This window comes from Lotus japonicus, chromosome 2, assembly GCF_012489685.1.
Source record: "Lotus japonicus ecotype B-129 chromosome 2, LjGifu_v1.2".
Taxonomy (NCBI): domain Eukaryota; kingdom Viridiplantae; phylum Streptophyta; class Magnoliopsida; order Fabales; family Fabaceae; genus Lotus; species Lotus japonicus.
The window spans coordinates 93,789,223-93,816,287 of record NC_080042.1 but is presented as its reverse complement, the minus strand read 5'-3'; the positions used below and the strand labels follow the sequence as shown (position 1 = coordinate 93,816,287).

At 36.3% G+C, this 27,065-nt stretch overlaps 4 protein-coding genes and 1 pseudogene across 7 annotated transcripts; 2 read left to right on the top strand and 3 right to left on the bottom strand.

The window, feature by feature from the left end:
* Positions 1-6: 6 nt before the first annotated feature.
* On the bottom strand, positions 7-2,006 carry LOC130741256 (GDSL esterase/lipase At4g10955-like). Of its 4 annotated transcripts, none has more exons than XM_057594100.1 (3): positions 1,851-2,006; positions 1,369-1,489; positions 7-1,065 (listed from the first exon to the last, which is right to left on the bottom strand). In XM_057594100.1, exons 2-3 carry the CDS (start codon positions 1,428-1,430, stop codon positions 99-101), a joined length of 1,029 nt encoding a protein of 342 aa, XP_057450083.1. In that variant the 5' UTR covers positions 1,431-1,489; positions 1,851-2,006; the 3' UTR covers positions 7-98. The 4 variants fall into 4 exon arrangements, with proteins under 4 accessions (XP_057450083.1, XP_057450086.1, XP_057450085.1 ...); XM_057594103.1 differs by having other exon boundaries at positions 1,369-1,471; positions 1,851-1,978; XM_057594102.1 differs by having other exon boundaries at positions 1,795-1,854.
* A 459-nt stretch (positions 2,007-2,465) lies between these two features.
* Positions 2,466-8,516, bottom strand: LOC130741254 (dynamin-related protein 5A-like). Its single transcript, XM_057594099.1, has 16 exons — positions 8,250-8,516; positions 8,107-8,170; positions 7,909-8,016; positions 7,660-7,761; positions 7,504-7,554; positions 7,309-7,370; positions 6,917-7,007; positions 6,637-6,701; positions 5,680-5,874; positions 5,457-5,576; positions 5,192-5,262; positions 4,839-5,064; positions 4,207-4,257; positions 3,417-3,645; positions 3,160-3,299; positions 2,466-2,941 (listed from the first exon to the last, which is right to left on the bottom strand). Exons 1-16 carry the CDS (start codon positions 8,376-8,378, stop codon positions 2,813-2,815), a joined length of 1,833 nt encoding a protein of 610 aa, XP_057450082.1. The 5' UTR covers positions 8,379-8,516; the 3' UTR covers positions 2,466-2,812.
* Positions 8,517-10,011: 1,495 nt separating this feature from the next.
* On the top strand, positions 10,012-13,345 carry LOC130741255 (pentatricopeptide repeat-containing protein At1g63080, mitochondrial-like; annotated as a pseudogene).
* A 945-nt stretch (positions 13,346-14,290) lies between these two features.
* LOC130741253 (UDP-glucose 4-epimerase GEPI48-like) lies at positions 14,291-19,110 on the bottom strand. Its single transcript, XM_057594098.1, has 9 exons — positions 18,637-19,110; positions 17,836-17,885; positions 17,522-17,657; positions 16,853-16,954; positions 16,358-16,585; positions 15,915-15,993; positions 15,705-15,787; positions 15,048-15,139; positions 14,291-14,750 (listed from the first exon to the last, which is right to left on the bottom strand). Exons 1-9 carry the CDS (start codon positions 18,958-18,960, stop codon positions 14,666-14,668), a joined length of 1,179 nt encoding a protein of 392 aa, XP_057450081.1. The 5' UTR covers positions 18,961-19,110; the 3' UTR covers positions 14,291-14,665.
* A 2,398-nt stretch (positions 19,111-21,508) lies between these two features.
* LOC130741252 (uncharacterized) lies at positions 21,509-26,224 on the top strand. The gene is made up of 6 exons (XM_057594097.1): positions 21,509-21,692; positions 21,840-21,979; positions 23,033-23,191; positions 24,225-24,485; positions 25,156-25,833; positions 25,943-26,224. The coding sequence occupies exons 2-6, from the start codon at positions 21,890-21,892 to the stop codon at positions 26,030-26,032; spliced, it is 1,278 nt and encodes a 425-aa protein (XP_057450080.1). The 5' UTR covers positions 21,509-21,692; positions 21,840-21,889; the 3' UTR covers positions 26,033-26,224.
* Positions 26,225-27,065: the final 841 nt, after the last annotated feature.

Sequence of the window (27,065 nt, the reverse complement as noted above, 5' to 3'; positions counted from 1 at the left end):
GAAAAGGAGAACTAGAATCAAGTAATTAACATAGCTCAATGCCTCAATCAATATACAGTTATACACCCAGCAATAATATATTACAATGACAAGAAATACTAGTACTTGTGAACCTTGGATTCGAGGTGTAAATCCGGCTTCCACCACTGTTGAATCCCATGAGCGTCTTTAAAATCGCGTGATTTTGATAAGTTCACTGTCAGAGAAGCTGATGGAATGAGGTGCAGAGGTTCACATTCCTTCCCAAACCCCCTCATCAATAGACAAGCTATAGAGTTTTGTGTTGCTAATTTTTCAATGCTTCCTGCACCAATCTCCTCCATCTTTCTTCTGTGTTCGAAGTATCCGACATACTCCGAGCAGATAGGGTCAGATGGATTCACAAATAAGCTAGGTACCCAGGCAGACAAAGCAGCAAATGGATCAAAGGACAAACTCTTCTGCTGCTTGACCTTCATAGCAATGGCGAGTCCAGCAGTAACCACGCTGCCAGCAAATCGAAGCCCGTGTTTCAATTTATTATCCTTAATTCTCTCAATTGGAGCAGAAAAATATGGAGGATTGAAAAGAAAAGACTCAATAAATATGCCAGTCTTGGCCATGGTTTTCCCAGCAAGCAATGCTATTGCTGATCCTAGAGAATGGCCAGCCAACCAGATATTGGAACCACCTACAGCAGCCACCATGTTTCGAACAGCTTGGCTAGCTATCTCAAATCGTGAAGTTTGATGAAGCCCATTCCGGATAAATTGAATATCCAACTCAATATCACGCGAAACTGAGTCTGCCTTGGGTATAGTCCCTCGAAAGGCAATGACATATCTTGGACATCTATGTAAGGCGTGATTGCACATGGATGGTGGAGGCTTGAACTCATAAATTGCACCAAAGATGGAGGAATCAACATCATCAACAAGTATCATGTACAACTGAAAATGGAAGAACGCCCACCAAGGCAGAGCAAGAGCCTTGGGGCCTTCACGTCGTGCTTGCCGGTCATTTTCTAGAACATAAACACCTTTAATCAAACAAGCAGCAACTGACTTTCGATGATGCGCATTGTTCCTGAAAAAGATGGAATCTTATTTTGTATCAGCAAAATAACCTGCAACAAGCTAATGATCAATATAATGAACCAATTCCCACTAGTGCGCTGCATGAGAGACTAGCTAAAATCTATATAATCGTTCAAGTAAGTTATCATATATATCCTAATATCTTCATGTGAACACATTATTATGGACCATAACATCATGGCACATCACACATTGTGAAGAATTAGTACTAGTACACAACATATAGTTGAAGAAATGATATATTATACAAGAACACAAAAATGAAGGGGAAGAGTAGTTCGATTGTTCTTACCAGTCAATATAAGTTAGATGTAAGGGTCCAGAGAGTTTAAAACAGTCCCTCTCAGAGGCCATTACACCTTAAATACTTCCCCAGCAACCCTCCTTCTCAGTATCTTCACAAAATGGATCAACTGTCAATGAAATATCCCACTCAGAACCTTCATGAGCAAATAAAAATGGTACTATGATTTGAATGATGAGCAAATAAACACATATAAACAACTAAAGAATAAGAATCAAGCAGGCAGAGGAAGGTTTTGGAACTTAATGAATGAGATCTAGCTAATAAGGATAGTCAATGCCCTTCTACTTGGCTATGAAATTTTCAGCATACAGTTTTAAACAAAACAAATTGTAAAGTCCATTCAATTTTTGAGATTCTACCTACAACTCAATTTACTGAAATTATTATATTTGCAATTGAGATTCACATTACATGATCTGCAGACTGCAAATAGGATGTATGAGTGAAAATGAGAGAGAAATAGGAACCTTGATATTGAAGAAATGAAAATGAAAGGAGTGGACCCTGACCATAGTTAAAGTGGAAGAGAGGGTTGGTTGGTATAAGTTAATTGGTGAAGGTTGCATTGCAATTTCAGTGGAGGTTGCATCGGTACAGGTTACTCTGGTCGCTTTCCGATTCAAATAATCAACGTGTCTGGTTGCATATTTTAATTTTATGTACAAACATGAAACGCCACGCGTTAGAGTCTTTTTCTTTTTTTCCTAGGAAGAATTTCCCTAATCTTTCCTAGAACTCTAGAACTAATATATTACACAAATATATTGTTTATCATTTAACGATGATTTATTTTCATGTCATTGCCTATAGTACTTATTTAAAAATGATTTTACTTTAAATGGAGCTCAAGAGCTTCATTAGAAAATAGTGCTTGTCAGTTAACCATACATGGAAATGTCGAATAAGGTGAATATAATGTTTATCCAAACATGTTCTAACTAACCGACCTCATTTTAACTGTTTCCCAACATTGACAGTGGATAAATCTTAAAATTTTCTATTCATGCAAGTTTGTTAGATTATTCCTTTAAACGGTAAATGAATCTCTGAATTTTAGTAACTCATGCAAATCACCGTAAAAATTGAAAGTTGAAACCATTTGACCCTGGTGAAGTTATCACAGGAATACACTTTGTACAAGAGAAGTCACCAAATTTTTACATGCTGTTTTGCAAGAAATTTTTTTGAAACGAGTTGAAAGAAAAGTTAATACAGAATTAAATATCTACATAGGGGTGAGAAAAAGCACTCATAATCTCACTCACCCAAAAAGAAAATAGTGAAGATGACAATACACCTTTTGCATACTTGAATGACAAAGCAAAACCTCAGAAAGACAGAAACTAAAGACGGGAGAGATAGACAACCAAGAATACACACGTTAAATAAAAACACTCCTCTCTAAATTTAAGGTCCATACTCTCATCATCTACTTAGACCAAGCAACTGCATCAATCTCATCTTGCGCACTCCGGTATAACTCAAGCCTCTTTGCAAGGGCACCGCGTCGTTCCATGACTGCAGGATCCTCATTCAGCAATGAGGACAAACGCTTGGGCTACAAATAGACATGTGTTCAGGCTAACTGAAAACTAAACGAAAATAGGCCAGAATATAAAACTAATATACACAAACAAAAGCTTGAGTAAATATGAGAAACCAGGAAAGACAGATTTACTGCATATTTGTTTTACCCTATAATAGCGTAAATATGAGAAAAACTACTCTCAGCAGCTTGTGAATGTGCATTTTTTCCAAACATGCTATTACTCTCACCTCAATTTTGCCTATCTCAGTGAAAAAGTGATCAAGCAGGCTTCTTTTGGCTTCCCGCACTTGACAATACACGATTGACTTGGGAATTGAATGCCGCAGAGTAGCACAGACCATATGGACATAAGACAAAACCGTGGTTCCTGTTTACAGGGAGAGCGTTAGTATCTCTCTATTCATTAACATTTTCAACAAATTGCAACCAGTAAGAAGAAAGTATGATTTGAGTCAAGTTTGAAACTGTATTTTGTAAAACTTACCAATTCGCCTAAGATATGAATCGTTATATCTATCAAAAAGTGAATGTGTAGGATTGCCCCCCTTATCAACATCGTGAGGAAGCTTCCGAAAGAAATCAACTGTCAAATAACCACACTCCATATCAACTAGCTGTAGTGTTGCTTTTTTGCTTTCCTCCCTCATTCTATCTAGTGAATCAATAGCTGCACTTCCAACCTCAGCCCGCAGACCAGGATATTGCTTCAATTCCTGTTAGTCAGGCCACGAGTATATTAGTTGGGAGAGTACAAGGGGAACCGCAGATAACATAGGATAAAGGGATAGAAGAAAGAGATTGCAAGCAATGAGGGAACAGAGAGTCCACAAGGTTATTGCCCCACACTACAAATCAGCTCCTTCTAACACAAGGTTCTTTGTTGCAGAAACACGACTATGCATCAAATCAGAAAAATAAAAATTGTGGTGATTTATTTAGAAGCGTTTCCTATTGCATGACAGGTTGACCAAACAGTGGTCTTTGATAAAAAAAAATAAAAAAAACCTTGAAGATCTTTCTACTATTTCAGCTGTTTTACAAGTAGAGAGGTTATGTACACCAGCATCTAGGCAATTTTATTACCCCTCAAAACATTTATTTTTTTAAGCTTCACGTTTGAAGATTTAAGTGATATTGCAAAATGAACCCTGTCTCACTAGAATAAACATGACAAAATAACAGCGTCTTAAGTACAAAACCTATTTAGTCTGAAACACAACAGCAAGAAATTAGTACAATAGAAACACTAAATTTTAGTATTGTCAGAATCATACCAGAGTCTCACTAATAGCTTTGTGAACCAGGTCCTTTAATAGTGAATGAACCTGGTGGCATACAATTCAAAATGCTGTTAATAAATATAAAGGATGAGAACAGCAAAGGTTAAACGTTCAATTACCTATAACAAAAATACATAATAAATAAAAAACTAAATTGGTAAATTTTCCCATCTTAAAGGTATTTTAACAAGGTGGAGGATGGTGGTAAGGTTTTTTTAATCAGAAAGAAGGCCAACTTATCAATTAGAATTACAATAAAAAGGGGTGCACTTTAGTATGTTATCTCACCATGTAATTTCTTCAACACAAGATCTCACAACATGCTTTTGGGAACAAAAAAAATTCCATTAAGAGGAGTGATATCAGTGGTGAACTTCTAATTACTGTGGATTATTATTCCATGGATACCATTTATTGATGGTAATAGAAAATGTAATCCAATTAAGTTTCAAAAGCATTTCAGACTGGAATGGAGACCAGAACCAGAAAGAGGTACACATGACTGTGAATATGAAATAACAATTTTAAAATAGAATTTAAATGACTTTCTATGAGCAACGGGGACATCAAATTAAGGCACTTAATAACAACAACTTTTGTATTACTATTCTCCAATTTCAATGTACCGTATCAACAGCTGCCTCAGCAGGACCCCTGATAGTAGTAAGAGTAGATTCAATGAGGCGACGATATCCTTGTTCTGGAGCTATTAGATGAGGTTGATACCCATCAGCTTCAGTAATAAGTTTCCTTATATTTTCCATTGAGAGCTGCTTATCAAACTGCAACCTTTTCAAAGCAGCAGGGAGCTGATTGTCAAAGACATTATAAATTTTATCACCTCCAGGTCTCCTGTAGGAGATTGACAAATAATTGAAGTTAGTTTGAAAAAATGAATCGAGTACAAGGATAGTGAAACAAAGAAAATAGGAACTGAATTATTTAAAAATTTATAAACACAAAGAAAGGAAACACATACACGCCATCAAGATGATCTTTAAATATTTGATCAAATGAGCGACATATTTCCATGATTGCATACAACTTGCCCTGCATGTAATTTGCAATCATTCATTAGAAAATTCAATGATTAATTGTTGGAATGGATATTCATTAATCACATACACGAGAATAGAAGGGTGGAAATAAAAGGCCTTATTCAACAGTGAACCCATATAATAATCAAAGATTTATGAATTGATACTTAAAATTCAAATTGGCTGTGCTTTGAAGAGAAAAATTACCCCATCTTCAGCTGCAATAGGCTTTCCCAAACGACTCAGTTCAGCTTCAAGTTCAGCAATTGTTTTATTAATAAGAGATTGAATGCCTGGAATTTTGGACTGGATTACTGTCTCCAAATGCTGAGAAAAGCATTACAATTTAGTCATAGAAACAAGTGACACAATATAATAACAATAATTATAAATGAAAAATTTATATTACATTCAATCGTTATTTCTGTACCTTTGAAAGCATCTTTGCAAGGTGCTCGGAACCCATTCTGTGAGCCAGGTGTCTATATTCAGGGGTATTAGAAAAATAGTCACGTTCGCTACGCCTAGCAGCAATCATGTCAACATTCTTGTTAATATCTGCTTGTGATCTATTGACTACACCGATCCAGGGAAACTTTAGCTTATAAGCTCTCCCCTCCAACATCTGAAGTAATAAAAAATATATGTAATAGAGATCTCAGTACTGAATCAAGTAGCTACGTTTCGCAGCACTGAGAGTGCCTGTTATTCAGGTTCACGTCATAGAATGAAAAAAAATGTAACTTAAGTAAGCTAAATTCTTCAGCAGAAAGAATGCCTTAAAACACAAGATACCTTCAGCAGTATGGACTATATCGACCTTCCATTTCAATAATCTACTATGGAACTGTTAATTTCTTTTTCAATCAAAACTTAAACAAGCTAATCTCTACAACAAAAACTAGATTTAACTGTTTGAAATCAACCACGTTCTTATATAAAGATCAATTTCTTGATAAGTTTGCTCTCTTTAACAAGGTAACGAAATATGCTCAGTCATCTCATCCATAAATTATCTCTTTGATAGAATGGGGGGGAGTGGGGAGTTTATATGACAATCATCATCTATTGGAATATAATGCACACTGCTCCTGCTTAGAAAGAGGTTCCATCCATAATGAAAATGTCACTGTCAGTTCTAGCAATTAATAATTAGTATTCTTGCTTCTCTCTTCAGCATCCATTAAATGATGACCAATCTTAAGAAAAAGGGAAACTAATAGCAAAACCTTAGAAGGGAGGTGTTTGATTTCAGTATTTCAATATAACAGGACAAGCACGAAAAATTTCAAACAGCTTTCAATAGTTTCAAAGTATGACAATAAATGAACTATCATCAACCGATTGCATCGTTGTCCTCTCATAACTAAAAATAAGATTGACTCACGTCAACAGCATCAGTACCCTTGTCCATAAGATCAATCTTTGTCAAAACTCCAATTGTCCTTTCACCTGGAAATTGAAATCGAGAACCAAAGAATTAGAACAGGAGCAGACTACATCCTTCTAGGTGTTCAAATCAATAAAGTTCTTCAACTGTCACTCTGTCAGAATCACAGTGGAATATACATTTTCTAATTCACCGGTTTTTGAAACCAATGAAAAACTGTTAAATGACATAACATAAAGAGTAATTGACGCCTACAGAAACAAAATAATGAAATTACCATTGGGGTCTACTTCGCGCGAGATTTTAATTGCATCAGATGTTGCAAGATCTTGATTGGCAGGTGTAATAGCCAAAATTATACAGTTTGGCTGCATATTAACATTAAATCAACATATCACATTTCGTCAAATGTAGAAATCATTATAACTATGTCCATTAAGAAATATTATATAAGCATTTTCCTCAGTTGTTGAAAAACCTACTGAGTTTATACAAATTAAATACAGCCAGATATTTGCACAATCGGCCAACTTTGCAAGATCAATTTTTCTAGAAATGCAAATTAAGACTACAGAATCATATCATACAAGTAGTGGCACGGAAAATATATGAAGTATGTTGTCTTGCAAAACCGGTTCCTCAAGAGTGCTATTAGAGACAGGGCACTACCTTCTCAATATAGGACCGAACCATATCCTCAATGTCATGGACAATACTATCTGGTTGACCCTCTGTATTTTGCAAAACCATCTGTTGTTAGCATATCACTCTCCATTTCCAAACCCCCAGAACAATAATTTAACAATTCGGACAGAGTTGTCACAAAACCAAGGACAAGAAAAACATGTCCAGCTTGATACTTACCTACAGCTACCTTTGTAAGGCCAGGAAGATCAATGAGTGTCAAGTTAACAACTGCAAAGGTCAAAGGGGTCTTGGTAAGTTGAAAATTTGCATACAAAATAAGCCAAGTAAAAAAAATTACATAAAATAGTAATGTAAGCTAGTATTGAAACACACCATTAGGAGAATATATACTAAGGTGAATCGGGACACTTGAAATCATTCTCGATCGTCCAGTCTCTCTATCGGTTTCATCTTGAATCTCCTTTCTCACAGCAGCTGCACATAACAAATTAAATTGTATCACTTCAAAACCAAAATAAAATCATCATTGAAATTTCAACAACACAAAAATAAAAATTGGGGTGACCAGTTATGAGCAAACATAAGGAATTATAGGAGTTGGAATTGAGGAAAGGAAAGTACCGAAATCGTAGAATTTTTTCTTGGGAAGGTGTAGAAATTCACCATACTCTCTGCTACCCTCTTCAATTTTTTGAAGCTGCAAAACAAGGGGTCGCCGGGTAACAATTCCTGCAACAAAATTGCATGCACCTCATCAATTTCTCAAAACATGCAACCAAATTCTTGGCTATGACAGATGTGGGTGTTAGAATCAATTACCTGAACCACGAGGTAGGAAATCCTTGCCAACAACGCTTTCAAGCACTGAGGATTTTCCAGAGCTCTGAAAGAAGGTGGAATTGAATGGAATCAGTGTGAATGAAAAGGAAGTTAGTTATTGATTAGTTGAGAAATAACGGTACCTGGCCACCGACGACGGCGATGGCGGGGAGAGAGTCCCAGAGAGTGGGTAAGGCGGTGGCTTCGCCGTGGTCGCCGAGAGCGGTGCAAGCCCTCTGGATTTTGTTGACTAAAGAGATTAGGTTCTCCATTTGCAGTGGATTGAGTTCAATTCAGCTCGATTCAGTTTTGAACTTCCAAGAGAAAGAGAAGAGAGAAATTGAATTGAAATGAAATGTCTGAGTGTACGAGTTATAGGTCAATTCCAAGTCGCGAGATTTCCTTTTCTTTCTGTTTTCTCGCGAGTCATGGAACTATTTACTATTTAAGGCCCGTTAGAGCTTACTTACATAGTAAATTTCTTGGAAGAAATCATTTTCATATGGTACATTTAGACTAATGCGTTATTTAGAGGGTAAGAAAGTTTTATATAAACATACAGCATGATTCACTATTTAACTATATTATTAATAAATTAAAACTTAAAGGCAAAGGGTTGATTCTCATTCCTCACATGTTGTAAATTCAGATCTCCATTAGTCTCCCTTTAATCCGATAATTTTGTCTACTTGGAATGAGACATTATGCTCTTAGTATAAAATATTTATGACAAAAGGTAAATATTTATTTTTGGGTTGTTGGAACCTTTTTCATCTTCAAATTTGAATTTGTGGTCCGAATGTAATGCTGGTGAAATTGAATTCTCTCTTGAAATTGTCCTGTTGTGTAGTGAGTTCATTTGCTCCTGCTGCTAGTGCTTACCACTCCAGCACTATGTTACCGGTAATCATACCGTTGGGATTTTATTTACAGAGAAAAAACATTCATTTTCATCGGTGGCGGAGGAAAGGGGACATACCCCTCTTATGGCCCACAAACTTTCAATTTTTTTTCTTACATGTGTAATGTAGTGTACATGTTAATTAAGTTACAGCAAACTAACGATATATTTGAATATATTGTAATAGATAAAGAAAAAAATGACTTTTATTAGCCTTAGATTCTGCTTGCTGTGATCAATTCTTGAACTCAGTTTCTCACGTTTGGGAGCACGCTTTCAGAGTGGCTAAGCGCGAGAAGCTAAAAGCGTGCTTTCAGATAGGCTAATACGTTTGTTGATGCATTAGTCAAATATGGTTTGAGGGACATGCTCATAGTTAGGCAATTGAAAAGTTGATTGAATGTGAGCATGCAAGAAAACTATCGGGCCATAGAAAATGCAAAACAAAGGAGATGATTTAAAATACAATCATAATTGTGACAGACTCTATCACGACCGTGCTCGCCTTAATTAATCTTCACGACTGTGCTCCTGTCCTTCACACATGCAAATTTTTTTGTCATTTTTCCATGTTTTCTTCATCTTTTCCACTTGGATATTGCATAATACAGAATTATCATAAAAACTGTGAGTTATATAAAGACAATGTAACAATTAAACCCCAATTCACATGGGAAATCACAGGAACAGCCGAAAAGGACTCCACAGTTGCGTATACGTAAAAAAAATATTGCAGAACTTCAAATTGATGGCGAATATAAAGGAATTCAATTGAAAAATCTTAACAATTTGGGTATTTTCTTCCGTGACTTTGTGTGTTACATTCCCCGTGAGAGCAACATGGTTGCGGATGCTTTGGCCAAATATGCTTTCTCAGGATGTCCTTTCTTATAGCTTTGTTTAATTTTCCGTTGTAACAAAAAATAAAATAAAAAATAAGACTTGCATATTTGATTTATAATATTCAATTGAGCCCTAAATTAATCTACAACGCTTATCAGAAACAACTGGGTGACTGTCGATCCATTCGCAATTTCGCACAAACAGAAACAACTGTGTCTTCCTACGATGTTGTCGTCGTTCAGAATCTCTCTGTTTCCCTCACTCTCAAGAACCCTTCACTGTCACTCTCGTAATGCTCCTTCCAAATTCAATGTTGGTGATGCAATCTCCTCGTTCAATCGCATGCTCCAAATGCGTCCTTCTCCACCCATTATCGAATTTAACAAGTTTTTTACTTCCCTCGTCAAGACGAAGCATTACGCCACCGCCATTTCCCTTTCTCAACAAATGGATTTCAGGAGAGTTATGCCTGACTTATTCACTTTCAGCATCTTCATCAACTGTTACTGCCACCTAGGTCAAATTACTTCTGCTTTTTCTGTACTCTGCAATATTTTCAAGAGGGGTTATCAGCCTGATATTATCACTTTGACTACACTTCTCAAAGGTCTCTGTCTTCAAGGTGAGGTTCATAGAGCACTGTGCTTTCATGATGAGATTGTAGCACGGGGGTTTCTGTTGGATCAGGTTAGTTACGGGACCTTGATTAACGGGTTATGTAAAATGGGACATACAGGACCAGCACTGCAATTGCTCAGACGGATCCAGGGCAAGTTGGCTCAACCTAATGTGGTAATGTACAACACAATCATTGATAGCTTGTGTAAAGATAAACTTGTAAGTGATGCCTACAATTTATATTCTGAAATGCTCGCCAAAAGAATTTCACCTGATGTTGTCACTTACAATACTCTAATATCTGGATTTTGCATTGTGGGTCAATTGAAAGAAGCAGTTGGTTTGTTAAATCAAATGGTATTGAAAAGCATCAATCCAGATGTTTGTACCTATAATATATTAGTTGATGCTTTATGCAAGGAAGGAAAGGTGAAAGAAGCCAAAAATGTGTTAGCTGTCATGATCAAAGGAGGGGAAAAACCTGATGTTGTTACTTATAGTTCTTTGATGGATGGGTATTGCTTAGTTAAGGAAGTACACAAGGCTGAAGATATATTCAACACCATGACCCAAAGGGAAGTGACCCTAATGTTCAGAGTTATAGTATCATGATTAACGGATTCTGTAAGATTAAAATGGTTGATGATGCCTTGAATCTATTTAAACAAATGCATACTGAAAATATAACTCCTGATGTTGTAACTTACAGTTCTCTTATAGATGGTTTGTGCAAGTCTGGGAGAATCTCTGATGCTTGGGAGCTTGTTAATGAGATGCACTCTAGAGGTCTACCACCTAATGTAATCACGTACAGTTCTTTATTGGATGCTTTATGCAAAAACCATCACGTTGACAATGCAATTTCTTTGATCAAGAAAATGAAACACCAGGGTATTCTGCCAAATGTTTACACATACACTATACTCTTGGATGGACTATGCAAAGGTGGAAGACTTAAAGACGCACAAGAGGTTTTTCAGGATCTTTTAATTAAAGGCTACAATTTAGATGTACGGACGTATACCATAATGATTAATGGGCTTTGTAAAGACGGCTTATTTGATGAAGCATTGGCATTGATGTCAAAAATGGAAGACAACGGTTGCACCCCTAATGCTGTAACATATGAAATAATTATTTATGCTCTCTTTCAGAAAGGTGACAATGATAAGGCAGAGAAGCTTCTCCGTCAAATGATTGCTAGAGGTCTATTGTAAGAGTAAAACTAGGTAAGATGCTTTTGAGCCTCACGTAAATTTTCTTACCAATGTATTGTCTCTACTTAATCTACTTTATTTATTTATTTTTGTATTAGTGATCATTGTTAGTGTTTCAGATAACAAACCTGTCAAACCTAGCTGAGACTTAAGTTTTTGGGAATGCTTATAGTTGACTCTATTTACTGCAAGCTATTAATAGTTGAACTTGAACTTTCTTTTGTTTTTAATTTCTTAAGGGTTTGTGTTCTTTTCATTTGTTATCCTAGTTTGCGAGCTGTTTTTGGCTTCTGGGTCTTGCTGTTTTTAGCATTTTCAAATTTATCAAGAATCATTGTTGTCTCATGTAGTTCAGGTTGGAGTCGGTAGCATTAAAATCTAGTAAACTACTTTTGTTTTCCTTTCAATCTGGGTTTCTATTACAAATATACCTGCGGAAGCAAGCTTGACATAGTTTATTTTACAACCAGATTCTCCCCTTTGCATTATACATGATATTAAAGTAATGAGAGACTAAAAACTGGTGGAAAGTGGACATAGGGTATTGAGAATTCACAAATGCAAAATGCTGAATGGCACAAGTCTAATCTGGCATGAAATCTCTCCCCTCACCGTCTCTTCTCATGTTCTGCATCTTGATTATTGTTAGAGAACACACATACATAAATGCAAAATGCTGAATGACACAAGTCTAATCTGGCATGAAATACAGGAATCTTTGCCTTCTCATGACACACTTTCTGTCAATATCTCTATCTCTTTGTTGTTTTGTTTTCCCTCCTCTAGTTACTCTCTCTTTTTTCCTCCCTTTCTCTTTTGTCCAGCTTTTGTTTTCCACTTCAGGTCACCATTCTCTCTTTGTTTTTCACAGTTTCTGTTCTCCTCTTCAAATTCAGACCTGTTGCAAACTTGCTATTAGCCTTTGTTTTCTTCCTCTTAATCTTAATTGGCTTAATGCTGTGGAAGGGCTTGGCAGAACAGAGGTTGTGTTTGTCTAAGGTATTAACCTAAGCTTTATAGAACTGGTTTATTCTATGCTACTGAATTTGAGGCTGTGGAAGAGCTTTCCGCGCCTGGATTGAGGAGCCCTGTGAGGGTTGAAGATTGAGTGGAAACATAAAAAGCAATGATTTTGCAGCATCAACACAACTAGAAACTTTAAAGATGCCTTGAGGTCTTCACATTGAACTTTGAAGTACAACTCATTAGATTGGATGTACTTTGCCATCAAAACATTTCTCTTTCATGTTATTAGGGTGAATCAATTTAATAATTTTATCATTTTATGTAATTTAGCTCTGACTCTCTGGCTGGTATTCTTACTAGATCCTATATATGATGTTTCACGCATTTCTAATGGATGCATAAAATGTTTCTTGTATTGCTGTAGATGCATGTGGAAATGGAGTTTTCTAAGCAGTGTTACTTTGGTTAACTTCCTAAACTGGATGTTGTCTGTTGGAACTCAATGATAGCAGGGTTCTCAATCAATTTTTTAGAACAAAATGCTTTGTCTTTCTTTACGTAGATGTGGCTGTTAGGGCTTCTTTCCTTCTAAGTTTTCTTTTGCTGCCATAGTTAGTTCTTGGGCAAAACTGTCTTCTTTATGTAAAGAACAAGAGATTCATGCTCAGATCATGAAAATTGGTTATTTACGTGACATGTTTGTGGGGAGTTCTCTTATTGAATTGTATTGTAAATGTGGCAATGTACCTGGAGCCATATGCTTTTTTCTGAAATGTTACCAGAAGAGAGCTCATGAATGATGTCCAAGTCACTTTGTCACACAAACAATAATCTTTTATTGGTTGGATATAAAGTCAAGAAATAAGATCACAATATAAGGATCTATGAAACCAAACCCCCTAATTTTACAATGGGAGCTCTAATTATGGAGTGAAACCACCACCAAATTAATTATTTATTTTTGGGTTGTTGGAACCTTTTTCATCTTAAAATTTGAATTTGTGGTCCGAATGCGATGCTGGTGAAATTGAATTCCAATAATTGAGTTCATTTGCTCCTGCCTGCTTACCACTCCAGCACTATGTTACCGGTAATCATACCGTTGGGATTTTATTTACAGAGAAAAAACATTCATTTTCATCGGTGGCGGAGGAACTTTCAATTTTTTTTCTTACATGTGTAATGTAGTGTACATGTAAATTAAGTTACAGCAAACTAACGATATATTTGAATATATTGTAATAGATAAAGAAAAAAATGACTTTTATTAGCCTTAGATTCTGCTTTCTGTGATCAATTCTTGAACTCAGTTTCTCACGTTTGGGAGCACGCTTTCAGAGTGCCTAAGCACGAGAGGCTAATAGCGTGCTTTCAGAGAGGCTAATATGTTTGTTGATGCATTAGTCAAATATGGTTTGAGCTTGATGATGGAGGACAAGATCTTTGATTTCCTTGTTCATTTTTCTGGATAGTGCATCCACTTTTTATCATAGGAACCCGTAGTCCTTCTTCATAAAATAACTAGAATCCAATGTGATTCTTCTGATAGCTTATTTCAATGTATTTACTTAAATTAATGTTTGATTGACCTTACTGAAATTTATAACGTATCTATAAAAGTTAAAAATGCTCGCTGCAGTAAATACAAACGGGAGAAATCTTTAATCTGAATAAAGAATACATGTTAGTCATACTATAAATAAAATGTGGTTTAGATTTACAAAACAGGATACTTCTGTCATGTTCATGAGGAACATGAGAGAACCCTAATCTAATAACCAATAACCTGTAACCTAGAGAACCTTTAAATTATAGTATGATAAACCACTACTTATTTACCTGTAACTAGAAATCATAATAACACACGTACTTTGTCACCCTCAAATCGCTTAACAAAAGACTCTATCAGGGAAAACTAAATTCACAAGAAACCTATGGTGTATCAAACCTGAGAAAGAACCCAAAAGAGAACATATATATAATATATAGGTGATAATTGTCAACGTTAATCGGCTCAATCCTGAGATGCATAGCCAAAGGGGTTTTTGTTAGCCCAATTCCATTGATCACGGCACATCTCTTCAATTCCATATTTTGCCCTGTCACATAAGATAAATATTTTAGAGAAAAACAAAAAAGAACTCCACAAAACCTCACCCAGAAGTTATCAATGTGTAAATGTTACATGATATAATAGTTGTAAATTGGAAGAAACTGAGATATACGTGCCAATGTGCAATTAATGCCTGGATATGATATTCAGGAAGAGGAGGATTATGATTATTATTAACTTGATGGTGATGTCCACTCCAAACAAGAAATTAGAAAGCAAAGCCTAATCAGCTATATCCTATATGTCATGAATTCCATCCATTTGAAGAAAATTTAACACTTACTTCCACTTAAGTTCCCTTTCTGCTTTATCTGTTGATGCATAAACAATTCCAGCATCACCAGGTCTACGGCCAGCCATCACAAGTGGAATTTTCTGAAATAATCATGAGAATTAACTATTAGTGCATCGTAGAATAGCTCAATAATATATATGATGTGGCTCAAGAAGTTCAAGATCTTAGGAATATAGCCAAAAGAAACATTAAATTTAAAACTAAAGATAAGTTGGATAGACAGAATCTTAGGATGATTGTTTTTCTTAGAACACTCTGTCGCCACTTCTCATGTCTCTCTAGAACTCCATATTCCATACAGCAAAGGGTGGCAATTAGGGTAACCAATTTAACTTAGACAAGCTACAGATCCTCAACTAAAGTTAGATCAATTCATATTCAATCCCAGTTTTATCTTAGGACCCAAGCAGGGTAACACTTAACTGCAAGATGATTCGGTTGCTGAGTACACGCCACAAAACTACGCTGAGAATGCACATGAAGCACTACATTCTCAGCAAAATTAAAATTCAGAACAGCCCATCCCCAAGAAGGAAAAAAAGGCATGTGAGCAACATTTTTCTCAAACAATAAACGGCAGTGTAGTTGACAGCAATGATTATGATGACAGATATGGGGCCAGAGCAAGAAATTTTAGTCTATAACCTTTCCAGAGGCCTGTTCAAAAGCTTTAACCATCTCCAAAACTGAGGTTCCCTTTCCTGTTCCCAAGTTATAAACCTCACAACCTGCATTACACACATACACACCACAAATAGTAAAGGCTAAAAATATTGCCCCTGTAAATTGACCACATTTCCACTGAAACCTGACACGGATAAATATTAGAAGATAATGATAAATTTTGAATCATACCTATATCAGATTCTTCTAGTTTAAGCAGTGCAGCAATGTGCCCATCTGCTAGATCAACAACATGAATGTAATCCCGAACCTGAAATTAGGGTAAGAACCATCCAGTAAGATCCTTGATGAAGAAATCGCAAGTAGATCTTCAAAAAATGGGAAATAAATGCATGCACTCAACAAAAATCATTCACTAAGGGAAGTCAGTAAGCTCAAGCAAACATTCTATCAAGCGAATTCAAATGGGGAGGGAGACAGAGAGACATTGTGCACATGAAATGACCCGTAGTTAAGGTAGGTCAGGATGTGTGCATCATATATAAAGATAAGAATCGAAATATTCCAAATCAAAGGAAAATGGTAGGTAGTGTGAGATTTTGCTAAAACTCAATGCAAGTTTCGTTTTCCAAGAAAACATTTCAGTGCAAAAGCCAAAGTTTGTGAGATCATACCCCAGTGCCATCAATAGTATTATAATCATTTCCAAAAACTGTCAGTGCAGGCCGTCTGCCAACTGCTACTTGCTGAACAAATGGCATGAGATTGTTCGGAATTCCGCGAGGATCCTCCCCAATATGACCACTAGGGTGTGCACCCACTGGGTTGAAGTATCTTAATAATATCATTTTCCAGTCTGGATCTGAACGGTGGACATCACGACAAATTTCTTCAATGATAAGCTAAAAAGACAAACATGTTACCAGATATCATTGCAAGATTCCAATGCAAGCATTGACATATTAATAGTTAAGATTTATTTTCTTTTTGAAAAAAGGGAGAAAGTTATTAAGACAACAAAGAAGAAAATTACAAGGAACTTATCAACTTTGTAGAAGATGTTTTGTACAAAGACCCAAGAGACCAAGACTAGCTAGAAGAGACAAATAGTTTGAATCAAACCCAGGTTCACCTTCTAACAAATACCCTTAACAGTTTCCTAATCATACCTTAGTTCGTCCATATGGGTTCATTGCTGATATAGGGGACTCTTCTGTACATGGAACCTCCTTTGGCCAACCGTACACAGTGGCTGAAGATGAGAACACAAGCTGAAACCAATCAAATGCAAAATCAGCGAAATAAGCAAAATGTAAGCATGAAGGCAATAAAATGCATAACCAACCTTCCCTCACAAGTCACAACACACTTCAAGGAAGTTATGTGTCAAAAAACAATGGTAATCTAAATGCTAAGCACTTCCTCACTATCACAACTAAATGACTATGAGTCTATGACAGTAACACATTAAGGACCACCAAGTTCATTTTGAGACTTAACAAGGGGCTACACCTTTTTCCCCTCAAATGAACTTTCTAGCGAACATGAGGAGAATAAGCATCCTCCAAAAAATAACAGAAGTTGTAGCAGCAGAAGCAATAACTAGAGCCCATCAATATTCTATCATGGCTGTTGGAACCAATTATTCCACTGAAATTTAAATGATATACAAGCAATACTTAAGGGAATTCAATTAGTTAATAGATATGTTTGCACCCCAAGCAATAAGAAGGGACTTTACTCGACAGATAGGAAGAGGCAAAACACATAACAGTGGCAAAGAAGTCGAGAATATTCTCTATATGTAGTGAAAGTCGATAATGTAAGTAGTAATTTACCTTCTTGCATCCATGGGCAGCCATGACTTCCAATAGAGTGATTGTCCCAATCAAGCTGTTGTTGTAGTATAGTAATGGTTTCTGTACACTTTCACCTACCGCTTTCAGTCCAGCAAAATGTATGACTGCATCAAACCTACAAGAAAAGAAAAAAGTGATAAGAAACAGTTATGAGATCAATGATTATTTACAACTATAAGAGAACATCAGGCCCCAACGAATCTTTTTTGTAATTATTACAGAAACTTCTGTCATACACTCCAGAGCACTGAGAAAAAAGAAATAAATAAAGAAGCTTCTGTCATAATCCTTACTTTGTGGAAACAAAAATCTGCTCCAGCGCAGCTCTGTCCCGGAGGTCAACCTGCAATGAGTAACATATAATGAAGGGTCATACCATATCATAAACTGATTGCATTCACTTAGACCACATGTAATGTAAAATTAAGTAATTGAAGTGTCTGGCATCTATGATTGCCTCTGCTAGAATATTTAAAAATTAAAAACAAGACATGGGTAGATAACCGAACTGAATTCATACATAAGTATCATAACCATAGCCTGCAAACTAACAGCAAACAAATTTGTGTTCTAAATGCAAAAGAAACCATCACAATTGAGTCAAAAACCATGAAAGATGGGGGGTCAACAACTTAGGCTTATAAAAGAGGAAAAAAATATGAAAATTTTCAAAATTGTTAATCAAATCAAACATCATAGAAAGCAATATAACAAGCTTAGATCTAACAGCAAAATAAACCAGCCATTCCCCGAAAATTACATCACATCAAAAACTACACCATGCAACTTTTCGAATTAATTTGAAACAGACAAAGCACCAAATCCAATTATTCTTAAACACACACAATTTTTAACCTGTCACCGTCTACCGACACAAAGCATAAATCTTTACCTTTTCTGGACCCACCCAATTACTAAATTTCACGAATTTACTCTAGACTAATTACAAAATTAGAAACAGCAAGCAGTAATAGTGTAATACTGAAACCTAAATCCCTAAAATTAACAATTTCGGGAAAACAAGATCAAATTTTGACAACGGTGAAGTAATGCAACCAATCGAAATTGAACAAAGCGCGTGAAAGAAAGAGCACCTTGTGAAAGAAGAGATTATTCCCAAATTCTCCGGCGAGCTCCTTGACCCTGTTGACTGCAACATCGGAGGAATTGTCAAGGTTATCGACGATGACGGTTTTGAAACCGCCGAGCAGGAGCTGAAGAACGGTGTGACTACCGATGTAACCGGCTCCACCGGTCACCAGCACCGCTTTGGGGAGCATGGTTGAAGAACCACCGTTTTGAGTTTTCTGGAAAGAAACCTTGTTGTTTAGTGGCGGTGGCAGAAAGTGAGGGGAGTTTAAGTATGGTGGAGAAGAGGTGGTGAGTTTGGTGATGGTGCTGACGCGCGAGGAAGCCATGACTACTCCGAAGAAGGAGGTGAGGATTCTGTGACACGTTCCTCCGAGAGTTGTGCAATGTGATGCTTTTGGAGTCGATGTGGTTTATTTATGGAGGGAGCAACAGATCAGCCACGTGGATTTGCTTTACAGTGTGTCCCCTTCACATTTTGTATAGTGTAATGGATCTTTCTTCTTCTTGCTCTGTGTGTAATCATGTCGACAGCAGTCATTAGGACTTTTCATAAGCTGTCATTATTCTTCAACACATTCACCTTAATCATTGGCTTCTTTTTTTAAGGAAAACAGACCCTCACCGCTTAACAAAATCTATCATGATTGCACCTCATTAACTAATTATGTATAGTTTATGGAATAAATAACTAGTCATTCCGGTTTGGAACCGAGTGAACGTCGTGTTGATAGGTCATGATGATTAAAATGATATTTATCTCGTTTAATTAGTTAGTCGAGGAAAACAAAGCTGGTGCAACTAGTAACACGAAGGTTGCTTAAGCGTATCCATCGATTTCAAAGTCAATTACAGTAACTTAGATGGGGTTAATCAATTACATTTTATATCAAGGTCTATAAATACATGTTTGATTGTTTAATTACATAAACATGATTTATATTGATAATTATGTACAACTTGAAGTTTGAGTTCTTTATATGTTCTCAAGCAGACTTTGATATTGAAGTGTTTTATGCAGGTACCTAACTCATCGTGCTCTCCGTGGATAACCAACTCACTAGTGAATGTAATGACACAACCATTGTAAGAAGATCAGATAGAGCAACAACTCAGTTTCTATAAGAACTCTAGAGTTTTGATTTCCAACCCAAGGTAATAAACTTGACTTTTTAGGGTCATATAATTCTGTTTTTTTTTTTTTAATAAATATCACTAATAATAATAGAATTCACCTGATATGGATCCATGAAAGGGATATAATTTTTGGGCTCTGAATATGATATGTTATAACAAGTTGTACTATTTTCGTATTAAAAAAATGGGTTGGAACATTTTCGACAACCTTTCGGGCGGGCACATTCTTTCCATTTTTCTTCCACCGAACCTCTTTGTTAATCAATGAACCTTGTAAAGGGTCGATGAAGCTTCTTGTGTCATTGTCGTGTCTCGAGACCACCGTTCAAACAACCACAGGCGTCCCAAAATACCAAACTAAACCTCACAACATTACTACTTCCACCCTTACCAAATCCTTACCCTACGACAACTGAAACCCCTTCTCCGACAACCCCTATCATTATTGGTCGACATACCCTACTAGGGCAGCTCCCCCTGGAATGTGATCTCCCCTCACCTGCACACCCTTGTCAAGCAACCTACAGCCAAACCAGAGACGACGCCAACATAACCCTCCTCAAACATCGTCATTGTCACTTGTGTATGTGAGAGAGAGAGAGAGAGAGAGAGAGAGAGAGAGAGAGAGAGAGAGAGAGAGAAAGTGAGAAACAAAAGAGTTGCGATGACAAAAGATATCTATTTCGGTCAGGGTGGTGGATTAGAATGACTAAAGGAGAGGTCTTGCCTTTCGATTGTGGCAGCGATAAAAAAAAAAGGGCCATGGTGGTTCGCAGAAGAGGGAAGAAGGACAAGATTGAGAGTGATATGCCAATGAAGATTTAAGTCATCTGTCGCTACGTTATGGTCGAAAAGAGGTTAGTGGTGAAATAGTGATTTATGATCTAAAAGAGAGAGAGGACGAGTTTTGAAGTGAAACGATAGTGAAGATCTTAATCAAAGCATCATCCATAGACATATTCTTGGAAGAAAACTATTCTACATAAGACGAATGATATGGTTTAGGAAGGGTATTACCCTATTCAAAACATCTTTGTAATCAATTTATAAATGATGTTGCATAAAATGATCGACCGGAACTCCTTTGTAATTTTTATGGTCGGAACGATTTGAATTTTAGTATTTTTATTTTGACTTAAAAATTTAAAAATCTCAATAACTATAATTATAATAATTTATATCATATTCAAGTTTAATTTTTTTTTAATTATAATAATTTTAAAACTTGACCATCTTCATGCGTAAACTCAACAATTACTTAACTTGCAAGGTTTTTGCTATAAAGGTTGAGTTAGGACATGCTTGAGAATGGCAGTATAAGGGGGTTGAACGTGAAACCCAATTCTTAAAAAAATGCGAAACCTAATTGTCTAGAGTCGCGGATCTTGTCTGCCGCAACAATGATGTTCAGAGTCATTGATTGATTGATACAATCATCGAGATTCAAGATATGCGAAGTTGGATTTGGATTGTGTTGTTTTTTCACAACACTCGAAAGTGCAACATGGTTACAAATGTGACGACGGCGGGACAAAAAACCTGTGAAGGATCGTCGAATCGTGTTATTAAGCTTTTCTATGAAGATTTACTAGTGTAGTAGCTTGTTGTGTCTCTTTCTTCTCATGCAACCCAAAAATGGTGGTTAATTAAAGATTACTAATCTCTAGATTGGAGGGAATAATGTAATTTGGCATTTGATCTACCAATATACCCAGTGGTCATGGTGCATCTCATACCATATATGGCGGGAAAATGTCCGTATGGTCCTCACTCCGCCTTACCCCAATATAAAACCCTAATTGCTCTCCACTACATATATACTCCAAACTCCCTCTTTCTCTCTCGCTCCTCCGTCACCGCCGTGTCTGATTGGGCTACTTCAGCCGTATTCGCTTCGCTCTCACGTGAACCTTCACAATTTCTGGTGCGATTGTGGTTTTTGCGTTCTAATTTTCTATCATTTCATATTTGATTTCATGGAATCTAGGGTTTCTCAATCCACGAAATCTATGTAGCTTTTTTCGCAGGAGTTTGTGCAATCATGTGATTTTGTCTGTGCTTTGTGTTTTAGGAACGGATCGTGAAACTCCGAAGCCAGAAATCGGAGTTTTCCTAGCGGAAATGGACCCTGCCTTTGCCGATGAAGTTGATGAAGCTGAGCAGGCTATTACCATCGGCGAGTACATTGAGGAAGAAGAGGAACGGGAGCTGGTTAGTCATTTTCTGCATTATTCTGATTTGCTTTGCATTTCGTTTGGTTGTTAAATCGATTTGTGTTACGAGTATGAATTGCACATCATATTGTTTTACTCTTGACATTGTTACTGCAAAGGCTTGTACTATGAATTTGGATTATCTGCGTTTGAACTTGTAGTGCTATCGAGAGGACTTGTGGTAACCTGACACTTGCATGTTAGGGTTTGGGATATAACTTGTGGCTCTCTTTCAAATCTGAAGAATATAAGCAAATCCAGTTTTTAAGCACATGCTCAATCTTGCGCTTGATATTTGAGAAATCTCACCAGTCTGGTGTGTTTGTGTGTTCTGTCTATTGTATTGCTCACAAAATCGTAAATTATGTTGCGAGTAAATCTTAAACATTCTATTTTCCTGTTTTTTACTTGTTTGTGCAAATCACCTGCTGATTTAGAGGACAAGAAATATGAATTGTGGGTAGGCATTAAAGATGATAAATAAGCATGTTTGACATCAAATGAAATTGTTTTGCCATTATCTATTATTCTTTTATGAACCACTGACGTGGGGTATAGATGGTATTTGACAGCCTTGCTATAGAACTGTGGGTGGATTTCGTGCATTTTTTTTCCATAGCTAGAAAATGGTCCTCAAAATACCTGAAACTTCAATAATTGGTTTACTCATGCTTGGATAGTCTTCGATTATCTGATAGTTTTTGAACCTTTCTGCATTTGTTTCCAGTTTCTTACCTCCATCTTGTCAAGCATATTTTGAGTATTAGGGCAAGGCAACAAATTGTGCTTGTGAAGTATGCTACAATTTTGATGCATGATTTCATCTAAATCGAAATGGTTTTCCTTCTTGTGGACTTTGTTTTATTTGAAAGAGGCTGCATGGTGACGTTCAAGCTTTACAAGCAATTGGTATTAGGCGTAATCTATTCTGTTTAATGATGATTACATTGTTATGTTTGGTTCTATTTTATCAGAGTCTTCTTATTTGAAAATGTTGTCACTTCAGCAATTTCCTTATTCGTGTTTTAATTTATTCAAATTCTAATTGTAGGTAGCCGATTTAATTTTGGGGGGTGATGCTGGCAAGGAGTGTACCTATAACAAAGGTTATATGAAAAGGCAGGCAATTTTCTCTTGCCTTACCTGCACCCCAGATGGGAATGCTGGAGTTTGCACAGCTTGCTCATTGTCTTGCCATGATGGTCATCAGGTAGTTCTTTTCTTATGGCTTTAGAATTTTGGCTTGCACTAATATAGTTTATTATTTGTGTTTAGTGTTTATTACTTTACTTTTTGATAGTGAAATACAAGGGTAATGCATGTGGTGCTAAATCATATATTTTCAAAGCATATTACCTGTAATTGGGTATTTTATAATGAAAGAAATTGAATCTTGATGTCTTTTTTTTTTTAAATTTTTCAATTGGATAATTGTCTTATATAATTTTCACTGGTGAATCTGAGGCGTTCCTGTAAGATTCTGTTATGGATTTGGCTTGTACTCTAATGCTTTGTTTGAGTGGAGAGAGATAAGAAAGAGAGAGTTAGAGGGAGGATGGGGATGAACATGTGGTTGGTGAAGGGAGGAGAGGGGGACAAAGAAGAGTTTGTGTGGGCCCCACGTGCTTTTTCAACTCTTCTCAAAATGAAGAGAGATTGTACGGTCCAGAACTTTGGCTCTCCTTTTCCATGTTTGTACATATATTTTCAATTGTTTAGTTTTTTTTATTAGGATAAAATTGTATTTTACTACTACTTTCCACTATCTTTCTCTTCTATCTCTCTTCACTTTTTATCATACCAAACAACCTCTAAATCTACTCTATTTCTCACATATTTCTCTCTACTCAACTTCTCTCTTCTCTACTCTCTCTTCTTTATCTCTCTTTTCTACCAAACGAAGCGTCAATATCTGGTCTATTGTCTGTCCATTGTCCCTGATTGCATGCTTGTGATAGCTACCTCCATCATGCACTTTCTTTTGCTTAAGACTAAATTATGGTTAGGTTTGATACTTATCTACATTAGTGGTAACCAGGGTTTTTTTAATGTCATGATCTCAAGATTGTTTGTGTAGATTGTACGTGTTGGTGCTGAACTAATACACTTTATGTGGAATAGGTTTCCTTTTATTTGCTAAAATAACCTATATTACTTGAATATAAATCCAGTTAAAATTTGTTTGCATAATTAATATCAATGCTAATAACTTACTGTTTTATTATTGATTTGTTGCAAATAAGGTTGTGGAACTATGGACAAAAAGAAACTTCAGGTGTGATTGTGGGAATTCAAAGTTTGGTGAATTTTACTGCAAGATTTTCCCAAGTAAAGATGTGGAGAATTCTGAGAATGCATACAATCACAACTTCAAAGGTTTGTATTGCACTTGTGGCCTCCCTTATCCAGGTCTAGATGTTGAAGAACAAGTAGAGATGATACAGTGCTGTCTGTGTGAGGACTGGTTTCATGTGGAGCATCTTGGTCTCGAGTCTTCTGATGAGGTTGGTCTTGTTACATTGCGCTCTTTTACATCAGTATTGACTTGAGTAAGATTTTTATGCAGTTTTGGGAAATGAAAAATCTACACCCTTGTTATGAATAGAGTTGCCAGTCCCAGGTTTTATGTTAATTCTACTGTCAGATCATGCTGGAAAATCCATACATTTCTGAAACTAAGGAATGTCTGAGGATATAAACTTGCATGTTATTTTTAATGATGAATGTCCTACTGAACTAATAACTTGAAGTTTCAAACAACCATATGCTACATGCTTCTGTTGCTTGAAACAATATGACTTAAAGACTATAAATGTCACTGGACACCTTTTAGAGTGGAAGACTTGCGCTTGAGAGAAATTACAAATTAAAACCTAAATAATTATATCGACTGATAAGAAGTTTTCTTGCAATTGATTGTGAACTTGTGGTCTTGCTTTAACTCTCGATGTGTCATTCTTCTCATATCTGAATAATTCTGAAAATATTGATGGTTGTTTGTTCCCTTTTCCTGATCTTTTTCTTTCCTAGCCCTGTATATATAGTAAATTACAATCCCAAACAAAGCTTGATACAAGTTTACACTAATTGTGTTTCTGGTATGTTGGTCTGAAAGAAAAAGGTACTGAGTTATTTATCGCTCATGTTTCGCCATTGTTCCTGGTATGCTTACAGATTCCCAGAGATGATGAAGAAAAAGTGCCATTTTGTGAGGAATTCATGTGTAAGGCATGCTCTGAAGTATGTTCTTTTCTAAAACTATATCCTGAAGGAATATTGGCAACAAGAAGGAAGCCAGAGGCACCTGTCCAAGTTAGCAAGGACAAAAGTGTTTTGGAAGACAATCCTTCAACCTGCGAGTCTGAAAAGCCAATTGGTGATACTTCTTCATGTAGCTCTGCTAAAATTGATGATGCACAAGTTACTGCTGACTCTGAATCCGTATCTGGTGGGAAGGGTCTGCCTCTGGGAGGAGATTGTTGTAACAGTGTGACTTTAAATCAATGTTCGGAAAGCTCTAATAAGCATGCTAGTTGTCTCCTTGGTGTGAACCTTGTTGCTGCTTCCCCAGCTATTTATGGTAAACCAATGTTCCTTTCCAAAAATTGGAGAGATGCACTATGCAAATGTGATAACTGTCTAGAGTTTTACAATCAGAAGCAGATTGCTTTTCTACTTGACAAGGAAGATACAATTTTGGAGTATGAGAAAATGGCCCAACAAAAGAGACAAGAAAATTTGCAGCAACAGGAAGTTGCTGACTTAGGTTTGTTTAATAACCTTGGACATGTCGCGAAAGTGGAGATCTTGAAGGGAATTGAAGATATGAAAGATGGGCTTCGTACTTTCCTGGTATGTCTATGTAGCATAGCTTTGATGTATTGTGCTTCTTCACTAGTGCAGGCATGACCTTGTTTGATTAATTATATGTTGTGTTTGATTATGTTATATTTCATGACAGGAGTCCGCAGACACGTCAAAGCCAATTAGTGTTGATGATGTCCACCAGTTTTTTGATGAGATGAAGAAAAAGCGTCGCCGTGTTCAGTGAGTTTTTGTAGTCCTAGCACTTGAAAGACGTTATGGTCGAAACTTCCAGACTGTTTTAGGGGTTATTTGTATTAACATTATTAGGTCTGCATGTTTATGTTTTATGATACTTATATTACGATGCTTTACCTGTACAACTATTTGACGTAATAGACTATTTTGAAGTTGATACTTAATCGCATTAGTTTTATTATATCATATTTATCTAAATATATATATTGGTTATATAATTTGGTCCTTATTCAAAAGTTGGAGGTTTTTTTCATATGTTCAAAACAAAATTGTTTCGTTTTCATATAAGTTGTAAAATGTTTGAATAAGTCATTTTTTTCAATGAAATCGAATGGAAGAAGGGGTTTGGACTATTTTGAGAAGTTATGTGTAGATTTTGAAAAAATCAGCTCCATTGACATGCAAGAAATTAACAAAAAAAACTGGATTTATTTCAGACAAAATGGTAAGTGTTGCCTGGACAATTTTGAGACCTCATTCTGGAGAGTGAGGTACTCAAATTGGGTACTCTATCTCAGATAAAAACACGTCATTTGTTTTCAAACACTCACGGTCTATCTCTCTAATATCCTTACTCTGTGTGTATCACGCGCTCAATCATATCGTGGTTTATATTTCATTTTGTCCCTTTTCTCATTCACGCTACCCCTTTCTCCAATTTCAATCTTTCTCCTAAACCTAGAAGAAATCTTAGGCGATGAATGAATGAAGGCCTTGAGATACTCTCATTTACAGATTTCCTCCTCTCATTTCCATTTCACCTCCCGATCTGTTTCGCTATTTCTTCCGTTTTGCGATCTCTGCTCTCTGTTTGGGGTTCCTCTTTTTGCTCTCTGTTGTTCTCAAGTTAGTAGGTTTCATCAATGGTGTTGTGTTGTACATCTAATCCCTATGTTTTCCTTCCATTTTTTATTTTTACTGTTTTTCCTTTTCCTCCCAGCCTATTGTGCTTGATCTAACATTTAGTCTTCTAAACTTTATCTCAAGCAAATGATTAACGCCCATCGCTCAGGCTCCCTTCC

Bases quoted from the DNA above. Each gene is read 5' to 3' on its own strand.
- LOC130741252 (XM_057594097.1), top strand. From the start codon at position 21,890: ATGGACCCTGCCTTTGCCGATGAAGTTGATGAAGCTGAGCAGGCTATT. The intron at 21,980-23,032 runs GTTAGTCATTTT...TTCTAATTGTAG, and splicing joins AAGAAGAGGAACGGGAGCTG to GTAGCCGATTTAATTTTGGG. The intron at 23,192-24,224 runs GTAGTTCTTTTC...GTTGCAAATAAG, and splicing joins CTTGCCATGATGGTCATCAG to GTTGTGGAACTATGGACAAA.
- LOC130741254 (XM_057594099.1), bottom strand. From the start codon at position 8,378: ATGGAGAACCTAATCTCTTTAGTCAACAAAATCCAGAGGGCTTGCACC. The intron at 6,702-6,916 runs GTAATTTCATTA...TTCAATTTCCAG, and splicing joins GCGCGAAGTAGACCCCAATG to GTGAAAGGACAATTGGAGTT. The intron at 5,263-5,456 runs GTAATTTTTCTC...AATTACATGCAG, and splicing joins CTATTGCAGCTGAAGATGGG to GGCAAGTTGTATGCAATCAT.
- LOC130741253 (XM_057594098.1), bottom strand. From the start codon at position 18,960: ATGGCTTCCTCGCGCGTCAGCACCATCACCAAACTCACCACCTCTTCT. The intron at 16,955-17,521 runs GTAAATTACTAC...GATTGGTTTCAG, and splicing joins CTGCCCATGGATGCAAGAAG to CTTGTGTTCTCATCTTCAGC. The intron at 15,140-15,704 runs GTTATAGACTAA...TGATTATTTCAG, and splicing joins TTGAACAGGCCTCTGGAAAG to AAAATTCCACTTGTGATGGC.
- LOC130741256 (XM_057594100.1), bottom strand. From the start codon at position 1,430: ATGGCCTCTGAGAGGGACTGTTTTAAACTCTCTGGACCCTTACATCTA. The intron at 1,066-1,368 runs GTAAGAACAATC...CATCTTTTTCAG, and splicing joins CATCTAACTTATATTGACTG to GAACAATGCGCATCATCGAA.